The sequence below is a fragment of the Carcharhinus amblyrhynchos genome, chromosome 12 (assembly GCF_965287045.1).
Source record: "Carcharhinus amblyrhynchos chromosome 12, sCarAmb.v2.hapA, whole genome shotgun sequence".
NCBI classification, from domain to species: Eukaryota; Metazoa; Chordata; class Chondrichthyes; order Carcharhiniformes; family Carcharhinidae; genus Carcharhinus; species Carcharhinus amblyrhynchos.
The window spans coordinates 72,739,191-72,753,710 of record NC_137335.1 but is presented as its reverse complement, the minus strand read 5'-3'; the positions used below and the strand labels follow the sequence as shown (position 1 = coordinate 72,753,710).

Below are 14,520 nucleotides of genomic sequence, written 5' to 3'. Positions count from 1 at the left end.
CAATTCAAAGAGCAGGGGGTTCTGGTTGTGTTCCAATCGATACTTATCTCTCAAACAATATCACAAACAGATTATCAACAAACCTGTTGTCTCATTTCTCTTTGTAGCACATAGCTGTGCTTAATTTGATTGTTGTTTTCCCCCATATTACAACAGTGAAAATACTATTTCATCGGCTATAAAACACTTGGGTTCATTGGAGTTTGTGAAACAGGTTGTGTAAATAAAGGTGGTTTATTTTTTCTTAAATAATTTGAAGCAGAATAATTCATACAACCCAAATTTATCATTACATCATGAGCACTGGGATAATGGTAAAAATTCACCTTAGTAAAGAATGGGCAATTTGAATTTCTGTTCCAATTATTCATTTTCTTTCATAATAGCAGATCGTAGAATTTATCTTTGTGTCAATAGCTATTTTAAGCTCTTATTGTTGTAGGGATAAGATAACAAGTTTCCCCAGAGAATAAACACTTTTGACTGTATTACAACCGTAGCTATAATACACTTTTATCTTCCAATTTTGTGCTCTTTCCTGTGTGAACTGCTTTGGCATCGAGCCTAATACTTCCCATGATATAAACAGCAGAGATTGGAAATTCACCATAGATGTACAAAGACAAGCCCACATGCTAGACTAAATTTTATGCTGTTATAGAATTGGGTTGCACCCTACCATGTTATTTCAATTAGCCTACTTGTGTTTAGACAGGCATTTTGAATGCCACCTGTCAATTCTGCTGAAAAATCAGATGGGAGGAGATTTGGGAGGTTGCAGCAAGTTCTCCTTCATGCCTTATCCCACACCCCTGTTTCTCAAACAGTCACACCCCTATTTCTCCATTGGTACAAATATGCACCTCTACTTTACCTATATATAAACCTGCCATTTATTTAGAGTTTAATTAGTTTCACTATCATAACAGCAAAGTTTGGAAACTTCAAAGACAGAATTGTAATCTTATTCAAACTCCTCTCCAGGCAACATTTTTGAGTATTTATTGCAATTCAAATGTTGTTAAAGTGACATTGATTGAAGAGGTTCAAATTATGTCACATATGAAATAATACAGTGCAATTACATTATTCATAAAGTATTACAATGAGGTTATATTTCTTACCTTTGGGTGATTCTAGCAGCATTTATAACCATTATTCACTTCCAAACTATGTAAAATGCAATTAGATGTATTCTGTAACAGCAATAGGCTGTAAACTCATCTTTAGAAGATAAACCTAGCACTGCACCTTTGTGACATATTTCCAGTGCCCACACCAGCAATGGTGCGGCGTCACTGAGTGAGATTGTAATTTCATTTTGAGACTATGGACATGTGAGAAAGAAACAAGCAGCTTGCTCTTTTAGGACAACTTTCATGTTTTAGGGTTTCAAAAAGTATTCCTAATGTTACAAGTCAGTTTGGATCCTTCAAGATTTCTTTGAAGCTCGCCTGACTTATAATGTTTTGCGTTGAATTTGGCTAGGATGAGCATGAGATGTTTCACTTCAGGTGTGTTTCAACTGACCCAATGAGGAGCTTTATCAAAAACAAAGTTTAACTAAGAATATTGTTGACATATTTAGTAAGACACTTAGCAAGAACTTTTAACAATTACAAACAAGAAACACAACAACCACAATAATGTTGTTGTTGTTCGTCCATCGTCATTGATAGGGACCTCAACATCGTTAGTCATTTTGAGGCTGGTGGCGGTGTGTCCGAAGATGACTGATCAGGCCAATTCAGGCACTGAATGTCCTGGCACATATTGGACAGACTTGTGTAGACACTGTAGGTGTTGTGCTGGTGGCTCTGGACTTGCGTACGTCGCGCTTAAGTTGTGCGTTAGCAATACACCTTGCTTCGTAAGCTTGACAGCCTTTGTGGATGAGGCAGCGCCAAGGTAGGGCGGTTTTGTGCCAACGTTTCCCAGATGGTCGTGTCTATGTCAAGCGACTTCAGGGAGGCCTTGAGTGTGTCTTTGAAACGTTTCTTCCGCTCTCCACGCGAAGCCTTCCAGTAGAGAGTTCCCCAAAAAGGAGCTGCTTGGGTATGCGCTCGTCTGACATACGGATGACATGATCTGCCCACCAGGTCTGTGCTCTCATCAGCAGTCTGTGGACTGATGGTAGACTTGCTCTAGAGAGAACTTAAGTGTCTGGTACTTTGTCTTGCCATCTGATGCGTAATATCCTGCAAAGACAAGTCATGTGGAAATGATTGAGCTGTCTTGCATGCCTTCGATATGTTTCACAGGCGTACAGAAGGGTAGTGAGTACTGCAGCGCTATAGATCTTCAGTTTTGTTGCTGGGCTGATTCCTCAACATTCCCATACAGTGGAGCGCAGTCTACCAAAAGCAGAACTTACGTTTGCTATTCTGCAGTTAATTCCTGTATCAATAGTCGCTGTTTGGGTGCTGCCAAGATAAGCGAATTGGTCCACTGCCTGTAGTTTCTGCTCTTTGATTGTGATTATGGGTTCTGTGTACGGTGCATGCGAAACAGGCTGGTGCATGACTTGCCTGAACTTGCAACATCTCACTTACTGTCCTGCCTGGAGACAATACACATCTCTTTAACCTATGCTTAATGCTATCTCCACTCACATTGTCTGCACCTTTAAGACTTGAATAGTAGATTAGCTGTAAAAACTCGCGTTTTAATCAGTGTTCTGTAAACTGTGTGTGCCTTTATATGGCCTGTTTCTGATCAGAACTTTCCACTCACCCGACGAAGGAACAGCGTTCCGAAAGTTTCTGGGTTTACTATCAAATGAACTTGTTGGACTTTAACCCGGTGTTGTGAGACTTCTTAGTGTGTTTACCCCAATCCAACACCAGCATCTCCACATCTGAGCCAATATACAGGGCGCAATCATCATCAAAGAGGAAGTCGCTCAGAACAGTCTCCTTCACTTTGGTAATAGCTTGAAGTCTCCACAGATTGAAGAACTTCCCATCCACTCTGTACTTGAGACTGACTCCAGCAACACTGTCCTGGAAAGCATCATTTAGCATGGCAGTAAACATCATGCTGAACAGTGTGGGTGCGAGCACACAGCCCTTTTTGACACTATTGGTGATTGGGAATGCCTCAGAGGATTCTCCGCCATCCAGTACTCTGGCCATCATGCCATCACAGAACTGGCGTACCATCTGAATGAATTTGGAGGGGCTGCCGAACTTTGACATGATCCTGCACAGGCCTTGTTGGCTTACAGTGTCAAAGGCTTTTGCGAGGTCAACAAAGGTTGTCTAGAGCTCGCGATTCTGCTCCTGACACTTCTTCTAAAGTTGGCGCGCAGCAAAAATTATGTCAATGGTCCCGCGACCTTTGCAGAAGCCACACTGACTCTGGAAGCAGGCCCAGATCCAGATGAGTGACCAGATGCTTTAGCAGGGCTCTTGCGAGGGTTTTTCCTGTGATGGAGAGCAGCAAGATTCCTCGGTGGTTGTCACATACTTGCCGATTGCCCTTCCTCTTGTAGAGGTGTACAATGGAAGCATCTTTAAGTTCCTGAGGAATGGATCCTTGCTTCCAAAAGGACTGGAACAACTCAGTGAGCTTCTCGATAAGTACAGGACTAGCAGATTTGTAGACCTCTGCGGCTATCGCATCTGCCCCTGGGGCTTTGCCACTGGATGGTTGGCTGACAGCTTTTGTGACTTTGGCTACTACCGGTGGGTCATCCATGGCGCTGTTGATATCAACCTGGGGAATCCTGTCTATTGCCTCATCATTAATAGATGACAGTCGGTTGAGGATGGCTTCAAAGTGGTCAGCCCATCTCTGCAGGATCTGGGCCCTCTCTGTAATGAGAGTTCTACCATCTGTACTCAGGAGGAGGGGGAGCTCCCGAGAGATTGAGGTCCGTAGAAAGTGTTGAGGGCTTCATAGAACCGTTTCAAGTTGTTTCTGTCAGCGTATCCCTGTATTTCATCTGCCTTGGCGCTCAGCCAGGCATCCTGCATTTTACGCAGTTTATTCTGGACTGTCCTGCAAGTACTGGTAAAAGCATTTCTCTTGGCAGATGATGATAGGTCGTTCTGACAGGCCCGATGAAGATGGTGCTTTTCAACAAGTAGAGCCTGTATCTCCTCATCATTCTCATCAAACCAATCATTCTGCTTGTAGGTAGAGGGCCTGAGCATCTCCAGTGTAGATGTATGGACAGCATCCCTGAAGCGTTCCCAGTCGTCCTCAGCACTGCCTGCAAGGTGTATGTCAGAAGCTTGTTTTCTGGGTGTGTATGGGGTGTCAGGGAAGGGTAGTACCTCTGGTGGGGAAACATGTTGTGTCCTTTCAGGGCGGTTTGTCCATCCTTTGTCCCGACCTGGCACTCAGCTGTCACCTGTGGCTCCCCATAGCTGTTTGCATGTGACAGTGGCCACACCCCAGCAATGGCTTCGACAAGCCGGCTAAACCAGGTGAGGGTAGCCCATGGGTTTCAACCCTCGGTGAGATAGGGAGATGTCTATCCCAGCATGTGAAGACAGACTCCGGCAGGTTGAGCAGATGAAACCAAAGGAAGGTCCAACGGTCAAGAAGGCAGTCTCTGCAAGCACCGTGGTACGCAAACGGCAGGACAAGGCATAGAACTCGTCCTGGTCATTTGCTGCGCCTAGTCCCATCTCCAGCTGTTTTGACTCTCGTCTTGCCACTGGATCTAGATGGGAATTGGGAAGAGAGACAGTGACGCTGACACTGCGCAACTCACCCTCACTTTAATCAAATCAAACGCTAGTCTCAACACTATCATCACCATCATCATCATCAGTGTCCTGCTCAGCCCTTGAAGTCTTGTGGCGATGGGCGAGCGACGAAGCAGCAGGTGTGGATACACTGGAAGCTGTAGTCACGGACCTGCACACAGGTGGTTCAGGTCTAATGGTCATTTTCCGCTGACCGAAGCAGCAGTGAAACTTGGTGTTAACCTGGGCAACTGAGCAGTCCTCTTCAGGAATGCACTGCTCACCTCCGTAGAATGAGGAAGGGGCTAGAAAAGGTGCCCTAAACATTGCCTGCTTCACTACACCCTGGCCAGTTTACCGCAGCTGGCGGGGATCCTATCTTGCAGTTGAACGAACAAAATAAAACACAAGGTAACACTGCTTATCATTGGCATTTGGAACGTGCGCATGCTTTTGGACAACCCTACAGCAGAAAGACCAGAGAGAAGAACAGCCTTAGTTGCCACAGAGCTTGCAACGTACAACATTGACATTACAGCCCTGAGTGAAACTTGTCTTGGTAACATAGGTCAGTTGACTGAAACTGGAGGTGGATACACTTTTTTCTGGAGCAGTCACGGTAGCAATGAGCATCATGATGCTGGAGTTGGATTCACCATCAGGAGTCACCTTGTTCGGAAACTTGATAGTCTACCCAAGGGTGTGAACGATCAGCTTATGACATTACAGTTTCCGCTACAGAACAGAAGTCAAACCACCCTGATCAGCGCCTATGCCCCCACAATGAATAACCCGGACGAGATGAAAGACAAGTTCTATGAAGAACTAGACACCCTACTATCAGCAGTGAGCAGTACCGACAAGCTGATCTTGCTTGGCGATTTCAATGCAAGAGTAGGGTGTAACTTTGCAATCTAGCAGGGAATCATTGGGAGGCATGGAGTGGACAAGTATAACAGTAACAGCCTACGCTTAATGAAGACCTGTGCAGCATACAACCTCCTTATCACCAACACAACCTTCTGTCTGCCTACCTATAACAAGACTTCTTGGACGCATCCCCGCTCTAAGCATTGGCATCTTATCGACTATATCATTGCCAGGAGAAAAGATAGGCAAGATGTCAGAGTGACCAAGGCCATGTGTGGTGCTGACTGCTGGACAGATCACAGACTCATTGTCTCCAAAATGAGGCTCCGCATCAGACCCAAGAGGCGACCATAAGGAAGCAATGTTATGAAAAGAATCAATGCGGCCGAGCTAAAGAACCCCAGCATAGCTTCATCACTGGCTGAAGACTTAGAAATCAAGCTTGCTGACATACATGATAATGTATAACTCTTAAGGAAATATCTCTAATGTGGTCCAACCAAAGCCAACATCCAATACACAAAGCCCTCCAAATAAACACAATACAGTATAGATTAATGCCCACTTGTTAAAGGAATCCCGCCTCCTGGGTTGATGCTGAAAATCCTTGGGAAGAAACACAGAAGAGATTGTAGTTGAATCTATTCCCAAAACACAGCTTCTTTAAGGCAGAACCAAGCAAAGAGAAAATATAACGGGAAGAAAGAGAAAGCTTCTTAGCTTGCTGCTAAACTGCTTCCCAAACAAAATTGCCCACAAACGAAACTAAAAGCCCAAGGAAAAACCCCCATCACCTGAATGCCTCAAACTAAACTAAAAGCCCTATCACCTGACTGCCACAGCTTAGCTCCACCCCCAATGACATCACTGAAGCTGTAAGTTGCATGATTTAAAAAAACCTTTCTTAAAGGTACCCTTATGACACTAACCAATGAATTACCTTTGAAGTGTAGTCAGTGTTGCTTTCTAGGCAAATGTGAATGCTCAAGAAACTTGAGATATTACATCTGTTGTGGGCTTTCATTTACATTTAGGTTGGATTCAAATCCAAGGACAGAGATAAAGAATGTTGACCACATTCCCCTCCCCACCTCATGAAAGATAATTTTATTACAGTATGCAATCACATCTCTTTTTAAAAAGTTCTTGAATGCCCTGTATGAATCTGACTGCCTGGTACACACCCACCTACTTAAAAAAAGATGCTTCAACTGTTTACAGTATTTTTTTCTCCTTAGTTTCTTGATGATGGAGGTCTGGAGGATTTGTGTATGGAAATAGCCCTATTTGAATAACATAGAAAATGAAAGGACATACTAAAACAAGACAAAAGAACCAAAGGAAATTATAGCACACGAACAGGTCCTTCGGCCCTCTAAGCCTGCACCGACCATATTCCCAACTAAACTAAAACACCCTACCCTTCTGGGGACCACATCCCTCTATTCTCATCTTATTCATACATTTGTCCCGATGCCCTGAAAAGTCAGTCTCGTATCTGCTTCTACCACCTCCCCTGGCAGCGAGTTCCAGGTACCCACCATCCTCTGTATAAAAAACTTGCCTTGTACATCTCCTTTAAATCTTGCCTCTCACACCTTAAATTCCTCCCAGTAATTGACTCTTCCACCCTGGGAAAAAGCTTCTGACTATCCATTCTGTCCGGGTCCCTCATAATCTTGTAGACTTCTATCAGGTAGCCCCTCAATCTCCGTCGTTCCAGTGAGAACAAACCAAATTTCTCCAACCTCTCTATACTAGGCAACATCCTGGTAAATATTTTCTGTCCCCTCTCCAAAGCCTCCACATCCTTCTGGTAGTGTGGCGACCAGAATTGAACACTATATTCCAAGTGCGGCCTAACTAAGGTTCTATAAAGCTGCAACTTGACTTGCGAATTTTTAATACCGATGGATTCTGTGCATGGTTCTCTAAAAGAATAAACCCATTCAGCTCAATAATCTTTTATTTTACTTCCTTTTTGGGGAAAAACATTAAAAATAAACAGAAGGTTAACTGAATGATGATAACAGCTGCAACTACAGTGCAATTGTCTCTATATTCAATAGGGTGGATTTTGATCACCACTTCAGTATTAAGCTGTTCATAGCACCCACACAATTTTCATTCTGTTAAAATCAATGGAATGAAAGCTATGCAAAATAACTGTGGCTACAAGAGCATGCAAGAGATTGGGTGGGTGAATCATCTCCTAATTCCCAAAGCCTTTCTACTGTACACTTCTGAGTTGTGCTTTCTATAGTGAAATACTCTCCACTTGCCTAGTTGAATGCAATACAAACAACATTCTTGAGGTTTGACACTATCCAGAATAAATCAGATTGCTTGATTGGCATTGTGTTATGATGGCCATGGGGGATCACCAGTAGATCTCCTCGTGGGTCTGATTATGAGCTCCCCTATTAAGTGAGCAGAGGGTCGCCCAATAGGAAAGGAGCAGTGGTAGTTTAAAAGCAGCTGTTTCTACTCAGGCCAGCAGTCAAAAGACTCCTGGGCTTGACGTGTGTACTATAGTTGCTGAAGCTGTACTTTATTCACTATGTAAGTAAAGGGTGTTGATATTTTTTATACATTTGTAGGACATGGGCATCGCCGACTGGCCAATATTTATTGATGTGGGTATGCCGGCGTTGGACTGGCGTAAACACAGTGAAAAGTCTGACAACACCAGGCTTTAGTCCAACCTATTTATTTGATAATATACTCACAAGCTTTCGGGGTTAGCCCCTTCGTCAGGTGAATGGAGAGCTCTGGCCTCAGACAGAGCATATAAAGCACAGACAGTTTAGAGATTACTGATTAGAATGCGAATCCTTACACCTAACCTGCTGTTCAAGACCTGAAGAATACACATCTCTTTAAACTGTGATCAGTGCTCCTTCCACTCACATTATCAGCCACTTCAGGTCTTGAACAGCAGGTTAGGTGTAAGGATTCGCATTCTAATCAGTAATCTCTAAACTGTCTGTGCTTTATATGCTCTGTCTGAGGCCAGAACTCTCCATTCACCTGACGAAGGGGCTAACCCCGAAAGCTTGTGAGTATATTATCAAATAAATAGGTTGGACTAAAACCTGGTGTTGTCAGACTTTTCACAAAATTTATTGCCCATTCCTGGTTGCCCTTGAGAAGATGGTGGTGAGCTGCCCTCTTGAAATGCTGTGGGTTGACCTACAATGCTGTTAGGAAGGAAATTTCAGGATTTTTATCCAATGATTGCGAAGAAACGGCAATACATTTTCAAGTCAGAATGGTCAGTGGTTTGAAGGGGAACTTGCAGGTGCTGGTGTTCCCGTGTATCTGCTGTTCTTGTCCTTCTTGATGGAAGTAGTTGAGGGTTTGGAAGGTGCTGTCTAAGGATCTTTGGTGAACTTTTGCAGTGCATCTTGCAGATAGTGCACACTGCTGCTACTGAGCATTGGTGGTGGAGGGAGTGGATGTTTGTGGATGTGGTGCCAGTCAAGCAGCCTGCTTTGTCCTGGATGGTGTCAAGCTTTTTGAGTGTTCCATCACACTCTTGATTTGTGCCTTATTGATGGCCTTGGGGAGAAAGGAGGTGAGTTACTTGCTACCGTATTCCTAGCCTCTGACCTGCTCTTGTAGCCACTGTGTTGAGCCCAGTTGAATTTCTGGTCAATGGCAACTCCAAAGATGATGACAATGATGGAGTTAGTGATGGTAGCACCATTGAATATTAAGGGGCACTGGTTAGATTGTGTCTTATTGGTGATGGTCATTGCCAAATATTTGTGTGGCATGAATGTTACTTGCCACTTGTCAGCCCAAGTGGCAAGTAACAAAAGTGGCAACTAACAGAACTTCCCTGCTTCTGACATTATGACGGAGGGAAGGTCATTGATGAAGCAGAAGATGGTTGGCCTAGGACACTACCTTGAGGGACTCCTGCAGAGATGTTCTGGAGCTGAAATGACTGACCCCCACAACCACAACCATCTCCCTATGTGCCAGGTATGACTCCAACTAGCTGAGAGTTTACCTCCTGATACCCATTGTTTCCAGTTTTGCTAAGGCTCATTGATGCCACATTCAGTCAGTTGCTGTCACTCTCACTCTTCGTGATGGAAGACTGGCCTTGCCAAAGTTATTACACATGCCATCCACCACCTTAACATTCAATCCCTTCAACACCAGTGCACTGCAGTGTGTACCATCTAAAGATGCACTGCATTCTTCTCTGACAGTTCCTTCCAAGCCAGTAATATCCACCACCTAGAAGAAGCAGGTCCATAATAAAACCATTACACCATTCTGACTTGAAAGTATGATCACTGACCTCCTTCAGGTAAAAAATCTTGGAACTTCCTGTCTGATAGGACTATGGACGTAACTTCACCACACTGGCTACAACAATTCAAAGCGGCAGTTCACCACTACCTTCTTAAACACAGTTAGGAATGGGCAATAAATGTTAGCTTTGCCAGCCTTGTCCACATACAGAAAAAAACATTTTCTTTTAATTCTATAACTAGTATCCAATACATGTGGCTCACTAAGAATCTAGATGTGGCTATTTGTATTTTTGATTAATAAGTAAAACATGATTAGGCTTATGATATCATTATATTCATATTCATACATTGTATATACATGCATAAAATTATGCATTTTATGGCATAATTATCAGCTGAAAAACAGAGCAGGAGCAAGTTTTTTTAAATTATTGTCTGTGCTCTATTTCCTTGGTTATTGGTTATCTGCTAAAATTGTGTGTAACATAGGTGAAAATGCTTTATTTCAGTGTCGTGGAGACACCAGCAACTTCTTAAGATGAGAAGTTGGTTAGGATTTAGAATATACTTCCTGATAGGGCAGTTTGTACAGATTCAGTAGTAGTCTTTGAAACGGAATTAGATAAGTACTTGAAGGAGAAAATAAATCAAGAGTACAGGGTATGAGTGGAGAAAGGAAACTAATTTGATTGCTTTTCACAAAGAAACTCAAGCTAATAGGCCAAATGCATTCCTTCTATAATGCACTATTCTAACTGACATTGTGGCCAGCCTGAACAATCAGAATAATCACTCCAGACCAGCAAAAGAAAGCAAGCCCATCAAGTGGCCAAGAGCTCTAATAGGACATATCGGGCTAAGGAAAAGCATCCAACTATATTATAGATGGAGAGCAGGAGTAAGTCTCATGCCTCTTTTTGTGAGAGTCAGCATCCTTAGTAATTGTTCCAGTAAGGTCAAAGTGCTCATTGTAAATGCTTGCCAAAAATCTAAAAACTGCACTAAAATGTCTTGAATCTGATAAGTTCATTGCAGGCTGCCAAAATGTGGTGAAAGAGGAAGAATGCAACATTTCACTTGAATGATGTATATGATAGTTTAGTAAATATACATATGTAGCACATTTACCTGCATTATGTGCAAGGCATTTTCTAAAACTATTGCTGTGGCTAAAATAATGTTATCATAGCAGTACCTGTGGCTAGTCTTTTGTATTGGACAACAATGTTCTTTAAATATTTATTGCACAATCTGTTCTGCTAGATTACTACGGGCGGTGAAATGGAAAATCCAGCCCAATTTGTCTTCACACAGTGATGTATGTAATTTTTGCATGTAATTTCACATTTACCTCAGTCTTGAGTTCCTTGATGAGAAATGACACAGGTTGACCATGCAGATTACCTGATGGTGTTGTACTAGGGGTGTTAATGTCAGCGTGGGCATCTACCCAAACCACACACAGGTTTGAGTGAAATGCTGCATCCCCAGAAATTGATCCGATTGCCAAACTGTAATGAGAATATGCATCCATATTATATCAGCAATTTATCTCAACTTAAATATATTTCAAATTGTTTCCTTTGTAATGTGAAGTCTACACATTCTATCTCTACAGTTTTGTGATGCATTTCTAGACGTTTGTCTCCATGAGAATGTTGATAAGAAAATATATCTCGGATATCATAGATATCAAAGCCTAAGTTGAACAAATCTGTTTGTACAAAGCCACTGACAAGTACCACAAATCTAATCAATGGAGATACTGTCAGGCTTAATTTTTAATGATTATCAGCCTGTTAAAAATTAATGTTTCTCGTTTGTCCTATCCATCATATAGACCTACCGGTCACATTTATTTCCATTTTTTCTTGGGATGTGAATGTTGCTGGCAAGGCCAGCATTTATTACTCATCCCTAACTGATCTTGTGAGTGGCTTGCTCAGCCATTTCAGAGGCAGCTAATTGTCAACCATGTTGCTTTCAGTGTGGAATCATATGTAGGCTGGACTGGATAAGAATAGCAGATTTCCTCTGCTGAAAGATGTTACTGAAGCAGATGGTATTTTAAGACAATCCACTAGCTTCACGATTATTATTAGTAAATCTAGTATTTTATTCCAGACTTATTTATTAACTGAATTTAAATTCCCCCAGCTGATGTGGTGAGATTTGAACTCATGCCTGCAGTGCATCAGGTCAGGTATCTGATTTACTAATTCAATAAAGTTCCCACTATGCTATTGTTATTTTAACAAAACATTAAAGTGGACATTTCTACCGCCTATCTTTTAAATGTATTTTGTTTGCAGATGTCACTAAAGAATCTTTGGTGTAGTCATGAATATGAAGGACGAAGGAAAAATTCAAGTTAAATAGATCCAAGTACAAAACAATTATGAGGATAAACATATGCTGGTAGTGAATGGGGAATAGGGACAGGTGTCTAGAATCAAGATTTGGAAATGGCAGCGTGGACTATGATAGGCACAGTAATAAGTCTCATAATACCAGATTAAAGTCGAACAGATTTATTTCGTAGGTTGAGTTTTCGGAGTGCTGCCCCTTTATCAAGTGAGCCGTATTTGGTAGCACGAGCTTTCGGAGCAGGGCTCGGAAGCTTGTGCTACCAAATAAACCTGTTGGACCTTAACTTGGTATTGTGAGATTTCTTACTAGAGTCAAGGTCAGAGGTCCCATAATAGATAAGGATGATGTGGACAGGATGGAATCAGCATAGAGTTTTGACAAACTATTGGCCAAGTTCAAAGGCAAGTTTGGTATGGGAGTGAAGTCCAAAAGCCATTTGAAACACAATAATATGGGATGCTTGAATTTCACAATTGCTTACATATTTCAGGTGGAGAGGATTATAGTGGAAAATTGGTTTTATTATGTGAAAGGTGTTAAAATAATTACAAATTGGTGCAAAAATTAAAGTTAGTAATAGGGAAAATTAAAATGAAATTAAACTGATTTAATTGAAAAATATATCGAATATATTGTATTCCAACAGTTACTCTAATATTGTGCCTTTGGAGTTATCCAGCATTCACTCCACCGGTATTTGTAGGATTAGCAGCGATGCATCTGATTCACATGAGACCTGCAGACACTTGTGCCTATAAACAAATCTCCTGTAGCTGCCATCCTACATGGCTGGGAGATCTAGTGCTTGTGAAATGTGTAGCCGCCTTGACCTCCCCTTCCCACATCCACCTGAAGATCCTATCTGCACCCTCAACACCCAGTGGGTGGGGACATTTTGCCTTGGTGACTGTCTGCAATATTAAGTCAGGTCTATTCTGAGCTGGGGAAGTAAAACCTTTCAGTTCAGGAAATCTCTATTTGCAGCTCCATCTCCTTAGCATCTTTGGCATTCTGAGAGGCAAAATTTTACTTCTTTTGGAAGTAACTGGGAGCTCCCATGAGTTTGACAGTAGTCTGGCATGAGGAAAGTTGTGGTTAGATTATCTCTCTTAGTTTGAGTTCATTTTTGGAAAAGGCTGTTTTTTAAATTTTGAAGCAAACACCCTATAGTTCACAAGATTATGACCTGTTGACTATTAGAGAATGTAAACATTCTAATCACTAACAGCTTTTGGAAATGGAGACAAGCCTAATTTATTTCCTTATATAATTTTTATTTTTAAATAAAAAGCAAACAAACTGAATTTGGAAAACTCTAAAATGCTTTTGTTTCATGTATAGTGTTTAGAATCTTTATATTTAAATATAGGAGAGAGACAGAGAGCACAATTTAATTGAGGCCACAGGAGTCTCACCTGCCAACTGGAGAGCCAGTGAGAGACCTGTGTCACCTTTTTGGGAAAGATCCTCCATGTTAAATGCCAGTCAGGTGCTTAAGTGGCCAATGGTAGGCCTTCTTGGGATCAAGGACTTTGGGAGGCAGAAATCCCACCCCACGAGAGAAGGTAGTTGGAGGCTGGTAGCCCTTTATTGCGGGTAAACCATCAGGTCAGTGGTGGTAGTTGCTGACAATGCACTCAGCAGAGGCCCAGGATTTTCAAGGACCTCAGGCAACAGGTGAACCAAGTGTGGGATAAGGGTTGTGCGAGATGGGTTGGCGGCAAGGAAAGAAGGATGGCTCTTGGCAGGCCCCCTGTTAGCAAAGCCGGGTCCCATCAAAGTTTGCTTTCCAGGCTCCCTGTGCCTTGCCCACCACAGGTTGAATACCAGCAAAGACAGGATAAGGCCCTTAAGCAATAATTGCCCACTTAAGGGCCTCAATTCATGGCAGGGCAGGAAGGCCATCTCTTGCCGCCTAAACGTAATCAAGGTCTAGATGGAAAAACGGTAGGGCCCCCGTAAGGTGCCCTCCAAACCAATTAAATGCCTTAACATCTCCAACTTTGTCTTGGGGAGGGCATTAAATTCCACCAGAGTGTAGAAAAAAGAGAGAGGCAGAGACAGATACAGAGATACATGCAGACAACTAAATCAGCAACTTCATTGTTTACATTGACATCTTAGGACCACTGTGGTCAAATTGGTGTTTGTAAACCCATAGAATCCTACAGGGCAGAAAGAAGCCATTCAGCTCATTGAATCTGCACTGACCACAATCCCAATCCCCATAATCCCATGCATTTACCCTGACACTAAGCAGCAATTTAGCATGGTCAATCCACCCAACTTGTACATCTTTGGACTGTGGGAGG

The 14,520-nt window shown here is 42.4% G+C and overlaps 2 protein-coding genes across 2 annotated transcripts in view; one reads left to right on the top strand and one right to left on the bottom strand.

Moving 5' to 3' along the window:
• Nucleotides 1-14,520, top strand: part of LOC145351095 (protein CEBPZOS-like) — a 652,257-nt gene that overhangs the window by 268,329 nt on the left and 369,408 nt on the right. The window lies entirely within an intron of this gene.
• The window catches only part of LOC145350629 (arginase-1-like), a 53,880-nt gene that overhangs the window by 24,518 nt on the left and 14,842 nt on the right, over nt 1-14,520 (bottom strand). Inside the window, exon 4 of the mRNA XM_080199835.1 lies at nt 11,190-11,349. Within this exon, the coding sequence (XP_080055961.1) occupies nt 11,190-11,349 (160 nt within the window). The remainder of the gene's footprint in view (nt 1-11,189; nt 11,350-14,520) is intronic.